General features: G+C 43.8%; 2 protein-coding genes across 6 annotated transcripts in view; both read right to left on the reverse strand.

Moving 5' to 3' along the window:
* The window catches only part of LOC139548081 (zinc finger and BTB domain-containing protein 16-A-like), a 29,225-nt gene extending 12,476 nt beyond the window's left edge, over nt 1–16,749 (reverse strand). The window contains exons 1-4 of the mRNA XM_071357409.1: nt 16,604–16,749; nt 12,404–13,695; nt 6,834–6,934; nt 4,030–4,116 (exon numbers count right to left, since the gene is read on the reverse strand). Coding sequence (XP_071213510.1) covers nt 4,030–4,116; nt 6,834–6,934; nt 12,404–13,599 — 1,384 coding nt within the window. The 5' untranslated portion in view covers nt 13,600–13,695; nt 16,604–16,749. The remainder of the gene's footprint in view (nt 1–4,029; nt 4,117–6,833; nt 6,935–12,403; nt 13,696–16,603) is intronic.
* Nucleotides 16,750–19,728: 2,979 nt separating this feature from the next.
* ncam1b (neural cell adhesion molecule 1b) overlaps nt 19,729–25,591 on the reverse strand; it is a 109,463-nt gene continuing 103,600 nt past the window's right edge. For 3 of the 5 annotated variants that reach the window (XM_071357413.1, XM_071357411.1, XM_071357410.1), the window contains 4 exons: nt 25,136–25,328; nt 24,520–24,636; nt 22,226–23,491; nt 19,729–21,437 (listed from right to left, as the gene is read on the reverse strand). In XM_071357413.1, the coding sequence (XP_071213514.1) occupies nt 21,323–21,437; nt 22,226–23,491; nt 24,520–24,636; nt 25,136–25,328 (1,691 nt within the window). In that variant the 3' untranslated portion in view covers nt 19,729–21,322. Of the gene's footprint in view, nt 21,438–22,225; nt 23,492–24,515; nt 24,637–25,135; nt 25,329–25,591 lie in introns of those variants that run through there. The other 2 variants (XM_071357414.1, XM_071357415.1) reach the window with 2 other exon arrangements.

The raw sequence follows: 25,591 nt of genomic DNA on the forward strand, positions 1-25,591 counted from the left end.
TGAGGATGTTTTTTATCGGCAGGGACTGGGAACTGGTCAGAATTGAAGGAATGATGGATGGCACTAAATACAGGGAAATTCTTGAGGGAAACCTGTTTCAGTCTTCCAGAGATTTGAGACTGGGATGGAGGTTCACCTTCCAGCAGGACAATGACCCTAAGCATACTGCTAAAGCAACACTAGAGTGGTTTAAGGGGAAACATTTAAATGTCTTGGAATGGCCTAGTCAAATCCCAATCTAATTGAGAATCTGTGGTATGACTTAAAGATTGCTGTACACCAGCGGAACCCATCCAACTTGAAGGAGCTGGAGCAGTTTTGCCTTGAAGAATGGGCAAAAATCCCAGTGGCTGGATGTGCCAAGCTTATAGAGACATACTCCAAGAGACTTGCAGCTGTAATTGCTGCAAAAGGTGTTTCTACAAAGTATTGACTTTGGAGGGGATGAATAGTTACGCATGCTCAAGTTTTCATTTTTTTTGGTCTTATTTCTTGTTTCTTTCACAATAAAAAATATTTTGCATCTTCAAAGTGGAAGGCATGTTGTGTAAATTAAATGATACAAACCCCCCCAAAATCTATTTTAATTCCAGGTTGTAAGGCAATAAAATAGGAAAAATGCCAAGGGGGGTGAATACTTACTTGCCCATGTGCTTCACCCTAATAATTTGGTCTATTTTCACCAAGGTGGTATTGTAAACACATCGTTCCTGGCCGGTGTGTGCTTGTTTACTAACTTTTTTGTACAGCTTTAACAGTGCTACTGATAGTAGTGGTGGCGCTTGACTTGCACGTGCAAATTCAGCACACACAACATTATATAATAGAATTGTGTTATTTGACGTGTAAAATTAAAAAGCTTATTTAATGGGTCAAATAGTGTTGTATGACGTGTATCTTTTTTGACATGCAAAGACCCAAACGGCATTCAATGTGCCTCACCCTAATAATTTGGTCTATTTTCTCCTCTTAATTTCGCCTACTGTTCTAACTTGGTGGTGCACATGTAGCCTATAACCAGTTTTAGAGAAATGTAATCATTGAATATTTTAAGAGCTTTCATTGTCTGTTTATTTGCCCCCTTTATTTATCCTACGGTTCTGACTGGTACAGGGAGAACACTGTAAGAACGGCCCATGTTCTGAATTCTGTCGCTGTACATTTCAAAAGTGCTGAACAAATAGTTATATTGACTACGTCCGTTGTCGCTCGCTCATTCATGTCTTAATTGACATTACAGATTGCCTCTTATCTGCTTGTTGTCCCCTTATGCCATAGTTTGTACATCTTATTTGTCAGTAGAAACCACATTTGTTTAAACAAGTCAGCTATATCAGCAGTTTTTTAAAAAGCAGTACATTATGCTGAATTAACTGTTTCACTGCCAGATAAGGCTCCGCTGAAACCCAGGTTTAGCAGTGGCATTGTGTTGGGACTGCTGTAGGGACCCTAACAGTTTGTGGGCACCGTTTGTCACCGTTATAGTGCAATGAATGTATTGTTTAGTGATGTGTTGTGTAGTGGCTTTGCTGGCATGCATCCAACTTTTGTTTCTTTGCCCCACCAAGATTTCCATGTTAAAATCGCCACTGGTTATGTGTACTGTAGACATTCAGCAGAGGAAGTGTTAATGTGTAGTTTAAGGGCAGCTGTTTGTAAGAACACACAAAGACACCACTCTTAGGTCCTTCTCCTGCAGGCATTTTGGCAGAATGGTTAGCCACTATCTTCTGCACCATATCCAGTCCATTTCTACACTCTATGATTTGCTCAAATTCCTGGGTTTTTCCAAAACTGCTCAAACAAGATGACACCACAGAGAACTTTGCTAACATGGTCTGATGAAATAAAGTCATTGTTGGGTGAGAGGTTTTGAGACGGTTCCATTATTTTATTTTGGGCACTCACAAGTAGGTCAGAGGCAGAGCGGACGGAGACTGTGACAGAGAGGGCTGTGGTGGGGACTGAGTAAACAGCAGCACATGATGTTGTTTTCCTGGGAGTCCTGGCATCCAATGCCACCAACCCTCGCAACCAATGCCCTCAGGAACTCCCCCTTAACCAGCCCCTTCCACACGGTCTCACCCCCTTCCCATAACGCCAACCCACGGCCACTCGCCTCTGACATTCACATTGCCAAAACACACTCTCACTCACTGGAAATAAGCTAGGCTCTGCATTGCAGTCACTGTAGTGTGATCGATATGAGAGCCAACAAGGTCTTTGTCAAGTAGGGGTGTCTTCCTCCTTGAGGAGGCTGTATCAGTAAACTAAAGGGCTACAGCTGCTAAGGTCTGACCTGTGATAATGTGCCAAGAAGAAACTTGTTTGGCTTACTGGCATACTGTCACATGGCGATATACAAAGCCATGGTAACAAGATTCATTCAGCCAATGATCTCAAAGGTTATAAACCTAGGATGTGTTGAAAGTATAATCAAAAGAGGACCATAGCGCTCTCCCAAAAGTTTGGTTGGTCTGTAAAACCCATGAACCCTTCTTCAGTGTATAGGTTACACACTGAAGAAGGTAGATAAGCAGAAATGTCAGAAAATAAGAATATATATATATATATATTTTTTTTAAAGAAATAAGCTTTATGCAACATCTTTTTGAGTGCAGAAGTTGAAAGTATAAAAACACTTGAAGGTTTATAATGTACAGTGAATGCATATTCTAAAAGAGAATGCCCACTGTAGCTGAATTCCCTAAAACCAACAAACAGCTCCAAAAAATCATACTATTCCGGTCAGAGCACAGCCTGTGAGTACAAAGTAGCAGTAAGAGGGTCATGTGTCACACTAGACCAAGCTGAGATGATGACAAAATGAGTGAGTAATGCCCTCCTGTACCCTGCACTAGATACGCTGCCAGGCCAACAACTGAGCCCTGGATGTTTACAACCTGAGGGAGAGGAGGTAGAAACTCGTTAACACCCCGCCATGTCTCCAGGTATTAACTATTCATACTGTGTGTGGCACCTGGAGTTACAGTTACATCCCAACGCTTCGGAGCGGGTTATCAGTTTTCTCTGACAGTAGCAGCAAAGGTGTGGATTCTGACACTCATTGTGGATCGACTGTAGGGTTAGTTTAAGATCATTAAAGGTAGAGTTTGATTTAGATACTGTAATGACTGGGATTCAGGCACTGGGAGAGGGTCTGAATATTTGGAAGGATGACAAATACAGGCAGCTTTGACTTCAACTTCACTTGTATAACTTCAATACGAGATACTCAGTCAGCTGATTAGAGGAGCGTCTAGCTAATTAGAACCATTGGGTTTCAGAATAGTTCACAGGCACTGATGTCCATTATCTTCTGAGCTGGAGAGGATAAATACTCAGAGTCTATCACCATGAGATCATTCCCAAACAAAATGTGTTGATTCAAGTTGTTGATGTGAGTCTGAGCAATAGAGTAAATACCCTCTCAGCTCCTCACGCACATAGCCTAGATGCATGGCATATCTATGACAATATCATGTACTTGCAGTGTGGCCTAGGCGTGCCTGGTGTGTCAGGCTTGCCAGCACCGTGGTAAATAGGCATGCACCCAGATGGGATGCCAGGAGATATAAGTGGGTGATATCTGAGAGGGCCTTCCCGTCCTCGCTGATCAATTATGGAGCAACATGACAGGGACAGTTTAACCCTGCCAGCACAATGACAAGAATGTTAATCCCCATAGCCATATATTTATTAAACGTTTTTGAATGAGCAGCAGGAGAGACAGAATACTTTACAAATACGGACCTCAAACAGTATCCTGTCAATTGTAGCCTGCTTGTTTAAGGGCGGTGAATGAGTGTCTGTGAGTCATTGGGTACCTGCACGTTTTCATCCGTGAGCTATGTTTGTCTGTGGGTGTTACCTGTGTGTGTGTGTGTGTGTGTGTGTGTGTGTGTGTGTGTGTGTGTGTGTGTGTGTGTGTGTGTGTGTGTGTGTGTGTGTGTGTGTGTGTGTGTGTGTGTGTGTGTGTGTGTGTGTGTGTGTGTGTGTGTGTGTGTGTGTGTGTGTGTCAGACAGTACCTGTGTGTGTCTGTCTGTGGGCCTCCAGAGCATCTTCAGCAGAGAATGTAGCTCCACACTGATCACACACCAGGGCCTCAGCTCCAGCTGCAGGGGGAAATCACAATCATGTGTCATCATCAAACGCTCAACATATGGTGTACATTATTTGTGAGATGTAAACATTCAAGTATACAGTATGAGAAAACAACCAGCAACTTGTACAAAATGATTTGAATCATGCTGTAGAAGGTGCAACTGAATTTGATGGATGGAATTTATGGTTATGGCAATCAATCAACATCTGATTCTCAGATGGCTATAAAAGCTGCACTTTTATTTCAGAATCAAACCACATTTTTTATAGGTGAGAAAGCTGTTGGATTAAAATCCATATCAAACCTTTAGCCAATGCAATGCTCTATTTAAAAGTCCCTAAGTACCCATTCTCTTCTGTAAACACTTTTGGTTGTTTACAGTTACATAAGGAGTCACACACAGTACAAAAGAACAAAACCCAGTGGAAAAAACACAACTCTGGCCAAACAAAGGCACCAGACAGTGTTCCGTGGCCTCTCTCTTTCACAGTGAGGAGCTTAGCTGAAGAGTTGTATTTACCCTGTTATCATGCTCGGAACAGTGTGCAGCCTGTCTACCTGAGTTGCCACAAAAGGACTGGGTGTTCTGTGCACAGCAGACACTCTGCTCTGAGCCCGCAGCATAGGCCTTTATCAGAAACCCTCCAGAGTCAACACTCCCTAGCCATCTCCCTCAGTAACACACAGCACCCTGCTCACCTTTAGAATGCCCTTGTCTTTTCCTATGAAGAGATCAGAGAAGACAAGGGCACTGACACCACTCAGCTATAGGAGATACCAGTTGCTCTGACAAATAGTGATACTGCACACACAAGTGGGCGTGGGCGAGTACACACACACACACACACACACACACACACACACACACACACACACACACACACACACACACACACACACACACACACACACACACACACACACACACACACACACACACACACACACACACACACACACACACACTGAATATACACTCCCAGCTGTTTGGATGTGGGCTGGCTCTCGGTGAGATGTAAATCGGTTTCAGATCCATACTGGCCCAGGGCTCATTCACTGATCTATTTTCTGCTCAGCTGGCTTTAAATGAAGTTAAAATGACTCATTAAAACGCCCACAAGCTTTGGAAACTGGGAGCGCTACAGCCTAAATGTAGTCCTCTTTCAACTCTCCCCACCTCCCTGTACAGCTGCACTAGTCCCAGTGCTGTAGCTAGCTACAACCACCTCATCCACAGATTTCACCTCATTTCAGATCCTTGAACATTTTCGTGAAAACAAAACATTTCAGCATACTATGTAGCCTTTACCTGGATGTATTGTGATGTACTGCAGGGCTGTCCTTGGCTGTGTTACGTTCTATGATAGTGTGTCCAATGTGTTACGTTCTGTGACAGTGTGTCCAGTGTGTTATGTTGTGCTGTTGGGAGATTGTGTGTGATTAGGGAAGAAGAGAACATTGTCTTGTGCCGTCAAAGGCATGGAGTGTGCTCTCATCCATAAACCATCAAACTGTCTCCAGACGCGGCTGCAATAGCCCTCCATCAAAACACTTTGTCTGGCATACCAAAATACGAGCCAGCATCGAGCTGAATACCAAATCAGCCCATTAGAGCTGTGGAGCACTGGCTCCTTAGCAACCAACAGAGGATCTAAAGGCTGCTATGGGCTATACGGCAACACACAATGACAATGAAATAAGATCAAGCTCTCTTTCTTTGTGCAATACAGAGGCTATGCATTTTGTGTGTGAATACAAACCAGATGAAAGAAGGTTCCAGAAATCTATTTTGTAATGAAAGATCAAAGTATCTAAATGATGTGTAACAGGCCTATATAACACCCACTATAGCCAGTATGTCTCATCAGGTCATACCGATGCAGACAGGATGAGTAAAGGAGAGTAGCCGTTAGCCAACTAGTAGAATGTGTCTAGACCTGATGCAGCTATTGTGTTCCCATCACGGAGTTCCAAACATGGAATTTCAAACTCATCATTAAATCTACACCTGGATTTAAAATATGTCTACTGTGAGGAGGTCAGGTAGTTTATGAGCACAGTTTGGAGAAAGGGAACCTCTCATCTGTCCGCCGTCTGTCATCTCCAAACACTTTTACAGAGATCAGAGGAGAGGAAAGCCAGGGAGGTATAGCATTCCTTGTGTCTATTCTTCCTAACATCAGAGTGGGGTTTCTGTTTATATTTTAGTTTCATTTTTAGCCCCTCTCTCCACCTACTCCCCTCCCCTTCTCCTGCTCTATTTTGGATAAAGTGGCTGGGAGAGCAGTCAGGTCTGATTAAGTCGCCGTTTGGGTACAGTGTGTTCCTGGACACACATCTGCGAGCGAGCCATCACACACGCTTCGGAACACTGGCAGAACACCCAGGCCTGCCGGCAGCTGATGATGTCATCACTCAGAGGGACAGAGCTGGCGAGGAGCCAGACAGACTCTCCGAAAACACACACACACACACAGACAGATACAACAGAGAGAAGAGAAGAGAAGAGAAGAGAAGACAGAGACCCTGAAGAACTGACACATGCAGACAGTCACAGACAGGCGACAGACAGGAAGAAGCCTCTTTCCTTTAACACATGTCTCATGTTCCTCACTCTTCTAATATACGTGTGACATCATGAAAAGGTGCATGTGAAAACAGTACAGTCCTGCTATGGGTATTGTAAATGGAAAGTACTCTATTATTGGCATTATATGGTAGCATTACCTGAGTGAGAGAGCATGTGCATCCTGAGCCGTACACTGTCCATGAAGTGTTTGCCACAGAACTCACAGCCGTGTTCCTTCTCTCCTTCACTGTGCAGCTTCCTGTGGGGAGAAAGGACTGGGATGAACCAATGACTGAGGTCTCACAAATAGCAGACATTGGGCTCTAAAACGTTTTGGTGCTTTTTTCTGAAGTGTTTTCAAAAGGCAGAGGCATCATTGTCCTTGTAGAGAAAAGCATGTTTCATTCCATCATGAAGGCAACCCTCTCTTTGTACTGCTGCATCATTAGAGTAGAGAGGTCTCTAAGAGTTGTGAGTCACACAGTATCACACTGTACGAATGCAAAAGTAGAACAGACAATAGAAATATCAGGGATAATTTTAGAAAGCACAATACAAATAAATGTGCATACAGACACAGACAAAAACACAAACACCCACGTACACATACAGACACAGACAAAAACACAGACACCCACATACACATACAGACACAGACAAAAACACAAACACCCACATACAAAAAACACAAACACCCACATACACATACAGACCCAGACAAAAACACAAACACCCACGTACACATACAGACCCAGACAAAAACACAAACACCCACATACACATACAGACCCAGACAAAAACACAAACTCCCACGTATACATATAGACACAGACAAAAACACAAACACCCACGTACACATACAGACCCAGACAAAAACACAAACTCCCACGTATACATATAGACAGAGACAAAAACACAAACACCCACGTACACATATAGACACAGACAAAAACACAAACACCCACGTATACATATAGACACAGACAAAAACACAAACTCCCACATACACATACAGACACAGACAAAAACACAAACACCCACGTACACATACAGACACAGACAAAAACACAAACACCCACGTACACATACACATACAGACAAAAACACGGACACACATACACACATGCAAAACCAGACAGACAATCCTCTCATAACAAGTACAAAAAAAAGGACTCGCCGCTCTGCCTGCAGCAAACCCCATCATATCATATCACACACGTTCAGTCATGCGAGGCATCATCTGCACTATTATCCTAATATTCCCCTCTGCAGTACAATGGCCAGACAGCAGTCCTCTAGACAGTTAAAACAGACCACAGTCAAAGGACAGATAATCTAATATATAGTACCAATAAAATATTATGTCAACAAAACTCTCTTCAATTAAATCAAGAACACATCAAAATAGAAAACAGAAAAGAGGATTTTCAACAGAAAACTAGAGAGATCCACTATAAACCAGACACCTCATACAATTCCTAGCTTTCTCCTTTAGATAATTCACTTAATCAAAGCTTGAAGTTAAAAGTTCTGAAAGGGTGTGCTATGCCTCAACAAACTTTTCTCTCCACTCAGAAATGTCAATGTGACTGAGGTGGATGATGCTCAGTGACCTGTCTCCTGACATGGACTAGCTTCATTACAACACCAGCAGTCACTAGAAGGACTGACTCCTCCAACCTTCAAACCTCTGCCTATCTCCATGACTGAGCATTGGCTAGCTAACACACTGCTGGATGTTCTGTGTCATCAGGCTCTTTCAAAACCCGGAGTGGCGCAGGCCTGAAATGCCGTCTGCGTGGGAGAAGAAAGGGTAGAGGTTGGTGCTCTGATACTGATGATGGCTTGGTTTATTGATTTAATTATGGGACCTGTGGACCTGTCTGTGGACCTGTGGACCCCCTTTAAACCAACCAACCTCTAGTTTAAACCCACCAACCTCTTTAAACCAACCAACCAACCAACCTCTAGTGTAAACCCATCAACCTCTAGTCTAAACCCACCAACCTCTAGTCTAAACCCACCAACCTCTAGTCTAAACCCACCAACCTCTTTAGACCCACCAACCTTTTTAAACTCACCAACCTTTTCAAACCCACCAACCTCTTTAAACTCACCATCCTCTTTAAACTCACTAAAACCACCAAACTCTTTAAACCCACCAACCTCTAGTCTAAACCCACCAACCTCTAGTCTAAACCAACCAACCTCTAGTCTAAATCCACCAACCTCTTTAAATCCACCAACCTCTTTAAATCCACCAACCTCTTTAAATCCACCAACCTCTTTCTTTAACCCACCAACCTCTTTCTTTAACCCACCAACCTCTTTAACCCACCAACTTCTAGTCTAAAATCACCAACCTCTTTAAACTGACCAACCTATAGTCTAACCCACCAACATCTTTAAACCCACCAACCTCTTTAAATACACCAACCTCTTAAACCCACCATCTCTAGTCTAAACCCACCAACCTCTTTAACCCACCAACCTCTTTCAAACCCACCAACCTCTTTAAATCCACCAACACACTAACCTCTAGTCTAAAATCACCAACCTCTTTAAACTTTAAACTGACCAACCTATAGACTAACACACCAACATCTTTAAACCCACCAACCTCTATAAACTCCCCAACCCCTTAAACCCACCATCTCTAGTCTAAACCCACCAACCTCTTCAAACCCACCAACCTCTTTAAACCCACCAACCTCTTTAAACCCACCAACCTCTTCAAACCCACCAACCTCTTTAAATCCACCAACCTCTTTAACCCACCAACCTCTTTAAACCCACCAACCTCTTTAAATCCACCAACCTCTTTAAATCCACCAACCTCTTTAACCCACCAACCTCTTTAACCCACCAACTTCTAGTCTAAAATCACCAACCTCTTTAAACTGACCAACCTATAGTCTAACCCACCAACATCTTTAAACCCACCAACCTCTTTAAATACACCAACCTCTGAAACCCACCATCTCTAGTCTAAACCCACCAACCTCTTTAACCCACCAACCTCTTTCAAACCCACCAACCTCTTTAACCCACCAACCTCTTTCAAACCCACCAACCACTAGTCTAAACACACTAACCTCTAGTCTAAAATCACCAACCTCTTTAAACTGACCAACCTATAGTCTAACACACCAACATCTTTAAACCCACCAACCTCTATAAACTCCCCAACCCCTTAAACCCACCATCTCTAGTCTAAACCCACCAACCTCTTCAAACCCACCAACCTCTTTAAACCCACCAACCTCTTCAAACCCACCAACCTCTTTAAATCCACCAACCTCTTTAACCCACCAACCTCTTTAAACCCACCAACCTCTTCAAACCCACCAACCTCTTTAAATCCACCAACCTCTTTAACCCACCAACCTCTTTAACCCACCAACTTCTAGTCTAAAATCACCAACCTCTTTAAACTGACCAACCTATAGTCTAACCCACCAACATCATTAAACCCACCAACCTCTTTAAATACACCAACCTCTTAAACCCAGCATCTCTAGTCTAAACCCACCAACCTCTTTAACCCACCAACCTCTTTCAAACCCACCAACCTCTTTCAAACCCACCAACCACTAGTCTAAACACACTAACCTCTAGTCTAAAATCCCCAACCTCTTTAAACTGACCAACCTATAGTCTAACACACCAACATCTTTAAACCCACCAACCTCTATAAACTCCCCAACCCCTTAAACCCACCATCTCTAGTCTAAACCCACCAACCTCTTCAAACCCACCAACCTCTTCAAACCCACCAACCTCTTCAAACCCACCAACCTCTTCAAACCCACCAACCTCTTCAAACCCACCAACCTCTTCAAACCCACCAACCTCTTCAAACCCTCCAACCTCTTCAAACCCTCCAACCTCTTCAAACCCTCCAACCTCTTCAAACCCTCCAACCTCTAGTCTAAAATCACCAACCTCTTTAAACCCACCAACCTATAGTCTAACCCACCAACATCTTTAAATCCACCAACCTCTTTAAATCCACCAAACTCTTTAAATCCACCAACCTCTTTAAATCCACCAACCTCTAGTCTAAAATCACTAACCTATTTAAACCGACCAACCTCTAGTCTAACACACCAACATCTTTAAACCCACCAACCTCTATAAACTCACCAACCTCTAGTCTAAACCCACCAACCTCTTCAAACCCACCAACCTCTTCAAACCCACCAACCTCTTCAAACCCACCAACCTCTTCAAACCCTCCAACCTCTTCAAACCCTCCAACCTCTTCAAACCCTCCAACCTCTTCAAACCCTCCAACCTCTAGTCTAAAATCACCAACCTCTTTAAACCCACCAACCTATAGTCTAACCCACCAACATCTTTAAATCCACCAACCTCTTTAAATCCACCAACCTCTTTAAATCCACCAACCTCTAGTCTAAAATCACTAACCTATTTAAACCGACCAACCTCTAGTCTAACACACCAACATCTTTAAACCCACCAACCTCTATAAACTCACCAACCTCTAGTCTAAACCCACCAACCTCTTTAAATCCACCAACCTCTTTAAATCCACCAACCTCTAGTCTAAAATCACTAACCTATTTAAACCGACCAACCTCTAGTCTAACCCACCAACCTCTTTAAACCCACCAATCTCTTTAAATCCACCAACCTCTTTAAATCCACCAACCTCTAGTCTAAAATAACCAACCTCTTTAAACCGACCAACTTATAGTCTAACCCACCAACCTCTTTAAACCCACCAACCTCTAAATCCACCAACCTCTTTAAATCCGCCAACCTCTTTAAATCCGCCAACCTCTAGTCTAAAATCACCATCCTCTTTAAACCAACCAACCTCTAGTTTAAACCCACCAAGCTCTATTTTAAACCCACCAATCTCTAGTCCAAACCCATCAACCTCTTTAAACCCTCAGCCACTGGTTAAACCATCAACCAGTGGCGTCTACCTTCACATGCTGAGAGGCCTTTAGATCTCTGTACAGGCAAGCTACTCTCCTTCCTCCCTCCTCACTAATGCAAAGGAATGCATACCAAATGCACTCAGACAGTTTTACGTATGAGGCACATCTAATAAAAAATTATCTTACAGAATTGTGAAAATGTTTGCAACTTTGTAAACAGCTTCATTATGCCACACCATGTCTCCTAAGCTGCTAAGAAAGACCTATTTCATACCTCTTATGAAGTCCCTCTATTCAGGCACAAGAGCAGGTGTCTTTTTAAACAAATTAACATATTTAATATCATTGCTCCCAGCTCTTTCCTTTGAAGTCTTTTAATGTGTTAAAAGTTAATTAAGAACCCAAAAAATTGCCAACCTTTAAATTAGAAGTTGTGCACTACAATTTATCTCTTCCTTCACATCCTAACAAAACAATTAACCATTTAGCATGGCAACTCCAGACTCACCACACACACACACTCCACATCCCTCCGTCTGTCTCTCACAGACCTCCTAGTGTATAGCGACCAGACAGAACACTTTGTGGGTGAAGGGGTGACATAAGCCAATTGCAATTTACTTAGATTTTTACTTTGATTACCAGCATTTACTAAATTATTACAACATTATAATAATCTGCATTCTGCTAAAATAAATGCTGTTTCACTCTCTAACAAAAGACCTCCTTCAATGATACCTAGATATCCATTATACTTGTGTACCCCTAGAGATATAACAGTGAGTGGTGTATGCAGTCAGCTACACTCTGTGCTCTACCTGTGTTGCTCTATGACCTCTCTGTCGTGCAGCTGGAGACCACAGTCCCCACTGCTCTGAGTCTGACTCTGGCCCTCCCGCCTCATCCCTGCTGCAAACTGGCCCAGCCTGCTGAGGATCTCCCTGTGGAGCAGGCCCTGGTTCAGGAGCCCCCCATAGGCCCTCAGGTCCAGGGACATGGCCAGGGAAGGGGCCACCGACATGGGCATAGGCAGCCCCACCTCCCCTATGTGGTTGGAGGGCATGGAGGAGTAGAGGGAGGCCAGGTGTTTCTCAGCTAGCCCAGGGAAACTGTCCAGAGGAGAGTTGTTCCCCACTATGCACCCCTCCTCTTGGCCCGAGTGCTGCTCTCTAGCAGAGGTGATGACACTGCCTCTTTGGGGGGTCCCCGGGCCCTCATCTCTGGGCTGGTCCGACTCACAGCCCCCCTCCCCTCCGCTGTTGGACCGGCCCTCGTAGCCATTGGCTTCATCCACCTGCATGTTATTGTCCTCTGTCTTTATCCTCTTAGCCAGAGGCAGGGAGGGGTCCTGGGCTCCATTGTGGCTGTACTGCAGTGGAGACTGAACCAGGCCCTCCAGACTAACCCCTCCATCTTGTGTGGGGCTGGCTACAGGGAGCCCCATAGGTAGTCCCCCTGGCCCAGAGGGACTCCTGTCAGTCATGTGGTACAGTGCCAGGTGGTGCAGGGCGGTGGGGTTGATACCACCCTCCTGCATGGAATGCTTCTTGGATATTAGCATGTTCCTCCAGTGCCTTGCCCTGCTTTGTTCGCTCTCTCCAGACCCGTGGTTCCTCCCACTCAGACTCAGGTGGTCTTGCTTCTCCTCTGACTGGATAGTCTCCAGGACCTTGAGGCACTGCTCCTCCAGGTACTCGATCTCCAGGATCTCAGCGGCGTACAGCAGGTCATCCAGGTCCTCGGCCGTGGCCTGCAGGGATGCAGTGTAGGCGTACTCCAGGATCTGCTGGAAGGTCTTGGGGGAGAGGAAATCGAGTGCGTAGCGCAGGCTGCTGCGGTGGAATAAAATCTCAAACATCTTGCTGGTGCAGGCCAGGACGGTGCGGTGGGCCGGGAACTCCTGGCCGTCCACCGTGATGATTACGTCACACAGCGTTCCCGACAGACGCATATGATTGGCCCTGTACAGGAGCGTGGCGGGGAGAGTGGGGTTGTGGAGCTGGAGAACACCCATTTTAGTCAGATGATCCGTACGGCCTCGGACCCTCTCTGAGCCCACGCATGAGGTGTGTTCTATCCCACCTGCTTTTCCTTCAGTGTATTTATAAGTCTAGATAAAGGAGAAACCACATTAAATATTACATCTCAGATCATGGTAATGAAGAATGGTCTGGTTGATTGCCATGGTTTTTGTAAAAACATCAGAATTATGTCTTGTGTCAATATCTTGCATGTTCAGCAATTGAAGAGGGAAAAGTAATAATACTTTAGCACTGGCTGACCAAATGTCAGGGACTGGGCTAAAATGTTGATATTGTATAGTAATGTGTCACTATAAGGAAATACACTGGAAGCAAACACAGGGGATTTATAGGCTCCCCAAAACCAGCAGTGCCCCATGAGGTCTGTTTGAGACTGGTTACGTATGCCTACATGCCATAGGCTGCAAGCAGACAGAGCCATACACTATTACATGTGCTGTAAATGTATTACGCCTCGATCACACCTACAGATTATTTGCGCAAAATAGTATGCAAAAGTTAAACATTCACCTTGTGCTACCATTTCTGTCGAGCTGTCTACGCATACAGTTTGACTAACACGTTCGATAAATACAAAGTATGCACCACACAGAATGCACTGCAATTGCCTCTGCAACGTAATGCTGTAAGACAAACGCAACGTTCCATTGGAAATTAATGTACTTCTGGTGTTCCCGAAATGCAAACCCTGTCGGTGTGATCTAGAAATTAGAGTTGCTGGCTGATATACAGTACCAGTCAAAAGTTTGGTCACACCTACTCATTCAAGGGTTTGTCTTTATTTTTACTATTTTCTACATTGTATAATAATAATGAACATCAAAACTTTGAAATAACACATATGGAATCATGTAGTAACCAAAAAAGTGTTGAACAAATCAAAATATATTTTAGATTTTACATTCTTTAAAGTAGCCACCCTTTGCCTTGATGACAGCTTTGCACACTCTTGGCATTCTCTCAACCAGCTTCATGAGGAATGCTTTTCCAACAGTCTTGAAGGCTGCTTTTCCTTCACTCTGCGGTCCAACTCATTCCAAACCATCTCAAATGGGTTGAGGTCGGGTGATTATGGAGGCCAGTTCATCTGATGCAGCACTCCATCACTCTCCTTCTTGGACAAATAGCCCTTACACAGCTTGGAGGTGTTTTTTGGGGTCATTGTCCTGTTGAAAAACAAATGATAGTCCCACTAAGCGCAAACCAGATGAGATGTTGTATCGCTGCAGAATGCTGTGGTAGCCATGCTGGTTAATTGTTCCTTGAATTCTAAATAAATCGCAGACAGTGTCACCAGCAAAGCACCCCCACACCATCACACCTCCTTCTCCATATTTCATGGTGGGAACCACACATGTGGAGATCATCGGTTCACCTACTCTGCGTCTCACAAAGACACAGCGGTTGGAAACAAAAATCTCAAATTTTGACTCATCAGACCAAAGACCAGCATTTTGACATCAGACCAGCTGTCTAATGTCCATTGCTCGTGTTTCTTGGCCAAAGCAAGTCTCTTCTTCTTATTGGTGTCCTTTAGTAGTGGTTTCTATGCAGCAATTCGACCACGAAGGCCTGATTCACGCAGTCTCCTCTGAACAGTTGATGTTGAGATGTGTCTGTTACTTGAACTCTGTGAAGCATTTATTTGGGCTGCAATCTGAGTTGCAGTTATTTCTAATGAACTTATCCTCTGCAGCAGATGTAACTCTGGGTCTTCCTTTCCTGCGGCGGTCCTCATGAGAGCCAGTTTCATCATAGCGCTTAATCGTTTTTGCAACTACACTTGAAGACACTTTCAAAGTTTTTGACATTTTCCAGATTGACTGACCTTCATGTCTTAAAGTACTGTTGTTTCTCTTTGCTTATTTGAGCTGTTCTTGCCCTAATATTAACTTGGTCTTTTACCAAATAGGGCTATGTTCTGTATACCACCCCTACCTTGTCACAACACAACTGATTGGGCTCAAATACATTAAAGAAAGAAATTCAACAAATTAACTTTTAACAAGGCACACCTGTTAATTGGAATGCATTACATGTAACTATCTTATGAAGCTGGTTGAGAGAATGCCATGAGTGTGCAAAGCTGTCATCAAGGCAAAAGGTGGCTACTTTGAAGAATCTAAAATATATTTTGATTTGTTTAACACTTTTTAGGTTACTACATGATTCCATATGTGTTATTTCATAGTTTTGATGTCATCACTATTATTATACAATGTAGAAAATAGTAATACTAAAGTAAAACCCTTGAATGAGTAGGTGTGTCCAAACTTTTGACTGGTACTGTGTATCGAGATATGGTACCATTTTGCGCAAAACACTGTCGGTGTGATCAAGGCGTAATGTTTTTAGGGGTGGCCACTCTTAAACCAATATAGCTCATATAAATAAATGCTACGACAAATAGTTACATGATTATTGGTTATATTTTCTGACCTTCAGTGACCACTGACCCATATCCACTTGATGGGTAATGCTGAAACTCAGCCTGGGTAGTTCAGTAACAGAGCGCATCAGGTGCAAACTGAGCTTTGATGGAATCACGAATTCCTACCCCAAAACACCAGCATTTAAAATTATATAGTTACTAAATCTCTAAACATGAAATAATTCACTATCGCCATAATGTTAAACTGTATAGGAACAACATATAGCCTCGGCGCACCGCACATCACGGCTCAGTCACGTCTCTCTCTGTCTGATCGTACCGCGAGCATACTAAGCAGTCAAGTTTTTAAATCCCTGTTACACTAACTGCGGAGAAACTTTAGGCTCAATAACATTTTCGGAAATGCGACCACGTATACAATAACAAACATAAATGGATTGCCATTTAGTAAATATGTCAATTAATAATTTAACATTGTCCATGAATTGCAAATAGGTTGAATAATAGCTATTTCAGAAAGTATATTCGAATCACCTGTGCAATGGCAGTATTCTTTCAATATTTTTCTCTATCATTCCCCTTACCTTAGTGGCCTGTTATGTCCTCACTTAGCCGATTGATTGCGTTATCATTCAGGCAACATAATGGCAAGGCAATTCACAGAACCCGCTCCAAACTCATCCACACTCCAAGTAGGCAAATCATCACCCAGGCGACGTCACAGCTTTGAATGATTGTCCTCTGTTCCCGGTTCTATCAAGGCTGGAAAGAGAGACATCTACAGGGCAACAGTCCTCACAACCTATGTTTTGGGCAGGGTGAATAAAAGTCAGTAGTCTTTAGATCCAGATGCAATTGAAACCAATTAGTTAAATTAACCATTATTAATCACTTACTGAAAAATTATACATTCAGATTTAAAAAATACTGGTAGATCTGCCTGGGTGATATGGATCTGACCTAGGCTCATTACAATTCTATTAGTCACTCTAGTCTAGACAGAGGAGCAACAGGAGTCACTAACTCAGGGACTCTGGGAATACAGCAACAGATTATTATACTCTGTTACCATCTAACATTCTCCCATCTCTTCACCTAATCTAGAATGTAATAATTTAATACCTTCATCAAGGAGTCATATTACTTTATCATCAAGGACATTGATATAATCTGGCAAAAAAAAAAACACTTGTAAATGGTCATTTCATGCCACCTAGTGCTCACACTTGTATACTACATCTACAAACAAGATGGGGGTGGGGGAAAGGGCAGACTAATAATATAATGAGATAAAACAAGGATTTGCCATGAAAACAATGGTAAACAGCGTGAGGTTCCAAAACCTTGTTTTATTTTGTAAATGGGTTAGTATTCAGACTGTACACCGCTGAGAGCAGAACGGTCCACTGGGCGTGACCCAATAAGAACACGAGGCTCCAGAGACAAGGGACAGGGTGGGAGGATGACAACAGCAGAGGGTTGTATTGTACAGGTTCTGGCATGACTGTTCTATGCCACTGATGTACTGAGGGGAATGATTGTTTACATGAAAGTGGCAGAACAACATATGAACATTTTGGAGTGTTGTTTTCTTCTGTTGTCAGATGGCCACCCTGCCCTCTGTCTCTGGTATTATAAACTCAACAGGCAGCAAGCTCATGATGCCTGCTATTGTACAAAAACAAAATCAATTCAAAGACAACATTACAGAACACTTGAACAACAACTGGGGACTAAAATAAAGCGTTTTATAGGCCTGAACAGACCTCATTATGATAACTCCCTCTCATAACTCATTATGAAACTCACATTGCCTAAATAAATATAGGTATGTCTATTTGGGTTTCTGTTACACATATTTTATAAAGTACAGTTTGTATTCATCATGCCAAAAACTCAACATATCTCTCCAGGCTGTGTTACAGGCCACAGTAGACCGCTGTGTGACGGGGAGAGATCAACAACTGTATATATACTGTATGTGTCACATTGACCACATTAAGTCATTTGCTGTACTGTTTTTATAGATACCATTTAAAAAAGAATATACAGGTAAACCTTTCATGACAAAGCTATGCAGATATTATTGAAAGTGACGACAAGACAACCCACTGACACAGTCACAGCGCACAAGCTCGCAGTCAGGAGTGGAAAAGAAACCTTTCCATTTAGAGAGTACAAAAATGCTTTTAAAGATTTTTGCTTCAAAAACACGATTTTAAACAATAAAAGTCAGGCATTTGATTTGTTTTCTTGTGAATATGATAAGATACTCATCATAGTTGATGTTAAAACACGGAGGTGGTGAAGCTTGGGTCATGATGAGACATTCACTTAGATCACTTAAAGTTCTTCTCTACAACCTTTCTCTGTGAGAACCATTGGATCTGTTGCACTTTGTTCTATCTTGTGTTCCATTGTGAATACCGGTACAATATTAGCTGCTCAATACGCACTTCTCCATTTAGCACAATATAGTATTTATTTTCTGAATCCCCAGGTACGGTGAGTTGAAGACATCTCATATGATAACTCCTGATACATGTCTATGATAATATGACTTTCTCTGAAACCCGAGCATTCCCAGCACTGTGGGCTGCTACAGTAGCTGGTCAGTCTCTGTCAATGAACTTCTGTTTGAAACATGAAAACAATCTGTATGATAACCCACCCTAATACAGACATAAAGAGTAAAACAGTCAAATGTTTCAAACAAAACATTAAGAACCATTTGGAAATCAGACATGCAAACAGACTATTCGATGAGACTATTCGATGAGACTAGCCCTCAAACATTTGAACAATGTAACATGGAAATAATAAAATAATGTCTATATAGTCAATCTCTTCATATATATATACAGTGGGGAGAACAAGTATTTGATACACTGCCGATTTTGCAGGTTTTCCTACTTACAAAGCATGTAGAGGTCTGTAATTTTTATCATAGGTACACTTCAATTGTGAGAGACAGAATCTAAAACAAAAATCCAGAAAATCACATTGTATGATTTTTAAGTAATTAATTTGCATTTTATTGCAAGACATAAGTATTTGATCACCTTCCAACCATTAAGAATTCCGGCTCTCACAGACCTGTTAGTTTTTCTTTAAGAAGCCCTCCTGTTCTCCACTCATTACCTGTATTAACTGCACCTGTTTGAACTCGTTACCTGTATAAAAGACACCTGTCCACACACTCAATCAAACAGACTCCAACCTCTCCACAATGGCCAAGACCAGAGAGCTGTGTAAGGACATCAGGGATAAAATTGTAGACCTGCACAAGGCTGGGATGGGCTACAGGACAATAGGCAAGCAGCTTGGTGAGAAGGCAACAACTGTTGGCGCAATTATTAGAAAATGGAAGAAGTTCAAGATGACGGTCAATCATCCTCGGTCTGGGGCTCCATGCAAGATCTCACCTCGTGGGGCATCAATGATCATGAGGAAGGTGAGGGATCAGCCCAGAACTACACGGCAGGACCTGGTCAATGACCTGAAGAGAGCTGGGACCACAGTCTCAAAGAAAACCATTAGTAACACACTATGCCGTCATGGATTAAAATACTGCAGCGCACGCAAGGTCCCCCTGCTCAAGCCAGGGCATGTCCAGGCCCGTCTGAAGTTTGCCAATGACCATCTGGATGATCCAGAGGAAGAATGGGAGAAGGTCATGTGGTCTGATGAGACAAAAATTGAGCTTTTTGGTCTAAACTCCACTCGACGTGTTTGGAGGAAGAAGAAGGTTGAGTACAACCCCAAGAACACCATCCCAACCGTGAAGCATGGAGGTGGAAACATCATTCTTTGGGGATGCTTTTCTGCAAAGGGGACAGGACGACTGCACCGTATTGAGGGGAGGATGGATGGGGCCATGTATCGCGAGATCTTGGCCAACAACCTCCTTCCCTCAGTAAGAGCATTGAAGATGGGTCGTGGCTGGGTCTTCCAGCATGACAACGACCCGAAACACACAGCCAGGGAAACTAAGGAGTGGCTCCGTAAGAAGCATCTCAAGGTCCTGGAGTGGCCTAGCCAGTCTCCAGACCTGAACCCAATAGAAAATCTTTGGAGGGCGCTGAAAGTCCGTATTGCCCAGCGACAGCCCCGAAACCTGAAGGATCTGGAGAAGGTCTGTATGGAGGAGTGGGACAAAATCCCTGCTGCAGTGTGTGCAAACCTGGTCAAGAACTCCAGGAAACGTATGATCTCTGTAATTGCAAACAAAGGTTTCTGTACCAAATATTAAGTTCTGCTTTTCTGATGTATCAAATACTTATGTCATGCAATAAAATGCAAATTAATTACTTAAAAATCATACAATGTGATTTTCTGGATTTTTGTTTTAGATTCCGTCTCTCACAGTTGAAGTGTACCTATGATAAATATTACAGACCTCTACATGCTTTGTAAGTAGGAAAACCTGCAAAATCGGCAGTGTATCAAATACTTCTCCCCACTGTATATTATACATTGACTGTACAAAACATTAGGAACACCTTCTCTTTCCATGACATAGAATGACCAGGTGAATCCTGGTGAAGGCTATAATCCCTTATTGATGTATCCTGTTAAATCCACTTCAATCAGTGTAGATGAAGGGGAGGAGACCGGTTAAAGAAGGATTTTTAAGTCTTGAGACAATTGAGACATGGATTGTGTATGTGTGCCATTCAAAGGGTGAATGGGGAGGACAAAATATTTAAGTGCTTTTGAACAGGTTATGGTAGTAGGTACCAGGCACACTGGTTTGAGTGTGTCAAGAACTGCAACGCTGCTGGGTTTTTCACACTCAACAGCTTCCCGTGTGTATCAAGAATGATCCACCACCCAAAGGACATCCAGGCAACTTGACACAACCGTCAGAAGCATTGGAGTCAACATGGGCCAGCATCCCTGTGGAATTCTTTCGACACCTTGTAGAGTCCATGCCCCGAAGAACTGAGGCTGTTCTGATGGCAAAAGTGGGTGCAACTCAATATTAGGAAGGTGGTCCTAATGTTTTGTACACTCAGTGTTATGTTCCTGAATAATCCATTGTTTATCTGCAACCGCACTGAAAACAATTATAACTCTGAGTAATTTTGTCTCCTATACCACTTGAGATCACTCGTAGCAAAACAAATCATACGTGAGAATATTTTTTTTTTTTCACAATCGGATTGTGCTCTAATGGACTCGATTGCACAAACACATGTTGTTGTTCTGGAAATGCAGAAAGGGCACTGGAAAGAAAAACTGCTGCAGACTGTAATGAGTGTTGCTTCCGCCGCCATCTTGGGTGGGCTGAGGCTGCCCAATCATGCCTTGCTGTCGCTGGTGTTTGTCTGTGTGACATCGTTGTGTTCTGTGGTCACCTCTGACTGGGCTGTCTTCACCTCCTCTGCTTTACTCTTCTCATCTCCAAATATCTTCCTGCAATGGAGAAAATATTAGAAATGAACACTCATTACAGTCTACCTGCAATGTAATAGAGAAACAACAACAGCTGCGTTCAAACAAAAAACATTGCAAATACACACATTTACATTCTAGCAGACGCTTATCCAGGGAGACTTACAGGATACATTAGGGTTAAGTGCCTTGCTCAAGGGCACATCAACAGATTGTTCACCTAGTCGGCTCAGGGATTCAAACCAGCGACCTTTCGTTTACGGGCCCAACTCTCTTAACGCTACTTTTCCAATATATTTTTAGACAATAGCCATTGGTAGTAATTGTTAGACGATTGATACCAGCACAAGTAATATAATTACAGAGCACCTCTTGAGTCAAAGTGATAGAGCACTACTAAGGACCACATAATAACCAAATGATCGTCTGGGTGAATGAAAGGCCTGATCTAGTCTTTGGCCCTATCCCCAGCCTAAGAGCAGTACCAATGCCCGGCACTGTCATTACAACACTGCTACTGCACAACCTCCACAACACACTCTACAAGGAGTACCATACTACTACACAGCACTGTACACTCCACATGATGCTACCTACACACAACCACTACCATGGCAATGACTACAGCACTTCTGTCACCATTACACAAGTCTCATTAATTAACAATTATTACCACTGTTACCACAATTGACTACTACAATTTCACTTCACAGGACAAATGGAAAGGTGGTGACTGAGCGATAATAGAATAGAAGTTAAATGGGCACACAAAAACATTGACACGTATAAACCTCTAGAGGGAGCCATACTCGTTGTTGAGTGGAGCAGCCTTGGCCAGACTGTCTAACTCCTCCAGAGCAGGAGGGCCTGAGGCCTGGAGGTCTGCCCCGAACCCGTCTCCGTTAGCCTGGAAGGAGGAGGAGGAAGGGACAGGGGCAGGGGAGGGAGTGGGACTACTCTGAAACCTAGTGGGCCCTGCTGGCAGGGAGGGCCTCTTAGTCGCCACCCCATTGGTCAACTCAAACTCTATCTCTGGGGCTTGGGGCTCTGTGGTGATGGGTATGTGGGGGGTCAGAGTGGGTGTTGGGGTGTCGTAGGTAGTAGAGGCAGGTGTGATAGTGACCGTGGGGGCAGCAGGTGTGGCAAAGCTCGGAGCAGTGGGAGCATTAGGGGCAGGTGTGGGGGCACTTGTGGGAGCAGGAGTAGGAATGAGAATGTCTGGGAAAACAAGGGCAGATTTGGTTGTGTTCTCATGTACGATAGCAGCAGTTACATCAGCATTGAAGGCAGTAGTATGAGCACTAGAGACAGATGTGGGAGTGGTAGTGGGGTCTATATTAGGGGCAGGAGTGTGAGTGTCTTTGGTAGTAGAGTCTGGTTTGTCAGGGTCAGGGGCTGGTGTACTAGAGCCCAGGACAGTAGGGGTACCAGGGACAGGGGTAACAGTGCCGGTGGCAGTAGGTGCAGGTTTATCGGTGGAGGTGTCAGAGGCTGGGAAAGTGAATGCCGTAGGAGCAGGAGAGGGGCTGTCTGGGGCAATAGGAGCAGCTTTCCTGGTGTTTTGGGTAGGAGAGGCAGTGGAGGGGGCAAGAGAGGGACTGTCTGGGGCAGATTTCCTGGGGGCCACGGTGGTGGAGTGGGTAGGTGTGGGGCTCTTGGGAGTGGGAGGAGAAGGTGCAGGTCTGTTAGAGTTTCGACGTCTAGGTGGTATTGGAATAGGGGACTTTTTAGGAGATTTAGGGCTATCTGTGGCACTAACAGCAGTGGCAGACATTTTGTCCTCTGCTCTAGGAGAGCTGTCTTCTAGAAGGTCTAACAGGGGGGTTGCTGTGAGGTCAGAGGTGGAGATGAGGGGGACTGTGTTGGACTCTGGGGTTGGTGCCAGGGCGGGGGCAGCGGCAGGCAGGCGGTCAGTAACAGGGGTAGATAGGGGGTCAGTAGAGGGGGCAGACAGGCTACAGGTGAGTGCGGTGCTCTCGCTAGAGGGGCTGTCCTGGGCGGGGTCATAGGTTGTGTTGGCTGTGTCAGAGATGGTGGCTACAGACGAGAGGGTGTCCAGAGCCAGGGCAGCCAGCCTGGGAGAGAGAGCAGGGAGAGAGCAGAGACACACACACTAGACACTGAGGTGACTGGGACCCGATGTGGGGACTGGGGAGGAGGGGTGGACATGAGGAGCAGGCAGGAGGTTAGGGTTAGGGGAGGCATGCAGTTAGATATCACACACACAGAGCAGCCAACATCAACTAGAGAGAAAGGACACACAAGGGGGTTCCATGCAGTGAGGCACATCAAATAACAAAGGACACTGTCCATGCACAGACATGGAGAACATGTAGGGTCTAATGAACTGAAAACACACAGGTCTTTCTAAAGGAAACCACATCACTACACACAACCACCTGAAGGGTTGAATAGTACCAGACACTCATCTCATGTGACTTCAGTTTTTAATGTCTCAGTTTTTAGACTGGTTTCATCAAGTTCACCATATACAGGAGGACAAAAGCACAGTGGATCTATTCATGTCTTTGACTGGTAGCGATTCAACCTTGATATCGAAAAGCTAAATCTCCTGAGAAATTTCCTGAGAAAATCCTCCTGAGAAAAATGTATTGTGGCAGCAAAAACACCTTCACCCACACCCCTCCCTCCACCCCCTCCCTAAAACAACCACACAAGAAACAACAACACACACAAGGTTTTTCACACTGCATGTTGTTAGACCAGGGCTATCCTTAACCCTGGGTTAAAACTAGCCTAGGGTTAGCTAACCCTCCTTTTACACAATCATTTGTTAACCCTGGGCTAAGTGCAGTGTGAATGTGACTATAGAGAAATTTCAACAAAAAGCATAAACACATGAGCACACGACGGTGCACTCTGTTTATAGGAATCACAGGCATACGTATAAACCAACTGCCTATGCTCAAAAAGTCATAAACATTAATTAATGTACTCAAAATTGTGCAAGAATATTGTGATTTTTACAAGAGGAGTGAACTATGCTTTAGCCTAACAATTATATGTGTGTGTGTGTGTGTGTGTGTGTGTGTGTATGTGTGCACCTGTGTGTATGTGTGTCTGTATGTCAAGCTATACTCACTCTGGCTCTGTAAGGGGTGTGGTCTCATTGGGTTCTGTGGGTCCTCCTGCATTGTGATTGGCTGTGCACTCATCCTCTGTCCTCACTTCCACTATCGGCTCTTTGGACTCGTCCTTTCTGTGGACCAAAGAGGATTCTGGGATGATTACATGGACACCATGACACAGAACTACTGCATAATGAGGATGACGCAATTAGAAAAATCTCAGACGAAGGTCATTACGGACCCAAAGTTTAGCAAATTAAAACTGTGAAATTGCATCTGATTGAAGTGTGCAGAGACTCCTTTTTCAGCCTGTCAGCATCTCAAATGCACCTTACTCCCCCTTTTTCTTTTTCTTTTTTCTTTTTCTTTTTTACATTTATTTAACTAGGCAAGTCAGTTAAGAACAAATTCTTATTTACAATGACGGCCTAGGAACAGTGGGTTAACTGCCTTGTTCAGGGGCAGAACGACAGATTTTTACCTTGTCGGCTCAGGGATTCAATCTTGCAACCTTTCGGTTACTAGTCCAACTCTCTAACCACAAGGCTACCTGCCGCCCATATGGGCCCTGGTCCAAAGAAGTGCACTATATAGAGAACAGGGTGCCATATTGAGACAAAAGACACTCACATGAATGCGGCCTTGCCCTGTTCTAGGTTGTGTCCCTTGGCCCCGCTGCCTGGCTTGCCACACAGACACATGATGAGGCCACACTTGTTTGTGAAGTAGCAGGTGACGTCCACAGCCAGGAGCAGCAGGACGAAGGCCAAGATGAGGATCCCTGCCATGATGCCCGTGGAGAGGGCAGACTCCCCGTCTATATCTACAGTACAGACACAGCATGACTCACTAGGAACATACAGCACCACAGTTAGACAGCTGAATGCATGTGGACATACTGTTAGAAAATGAAAATATCTCTGTTTTCTACACAATGGTTTCATAAAACACAGACAACTCACCTGTCATGCACATTGACATAGTTTCAAGATATCACAGCTTCTAATCAGATGTTTTGTGATGTTAACTTCATACTGGTACCTTGACGTGCTCAAATTGGGAGATCAATGTCTCCCTGACAAGGCT

The sequence above is a fragment of the Salvelinus alpinus genome, chromosome 21 (assembly GCF_045679555.1).
Source record: "Salvelinus alpinus chromosome 21, SLU_Salpinus.1, whole genome shotgun sequence".
Classification (NCBI taxonomy): Eukaryota; Metazoa; Chordata; class Actinopteri; order Salmoniformes; family Salmonidae; genus Salvelinus; species Salvelinus alpinus.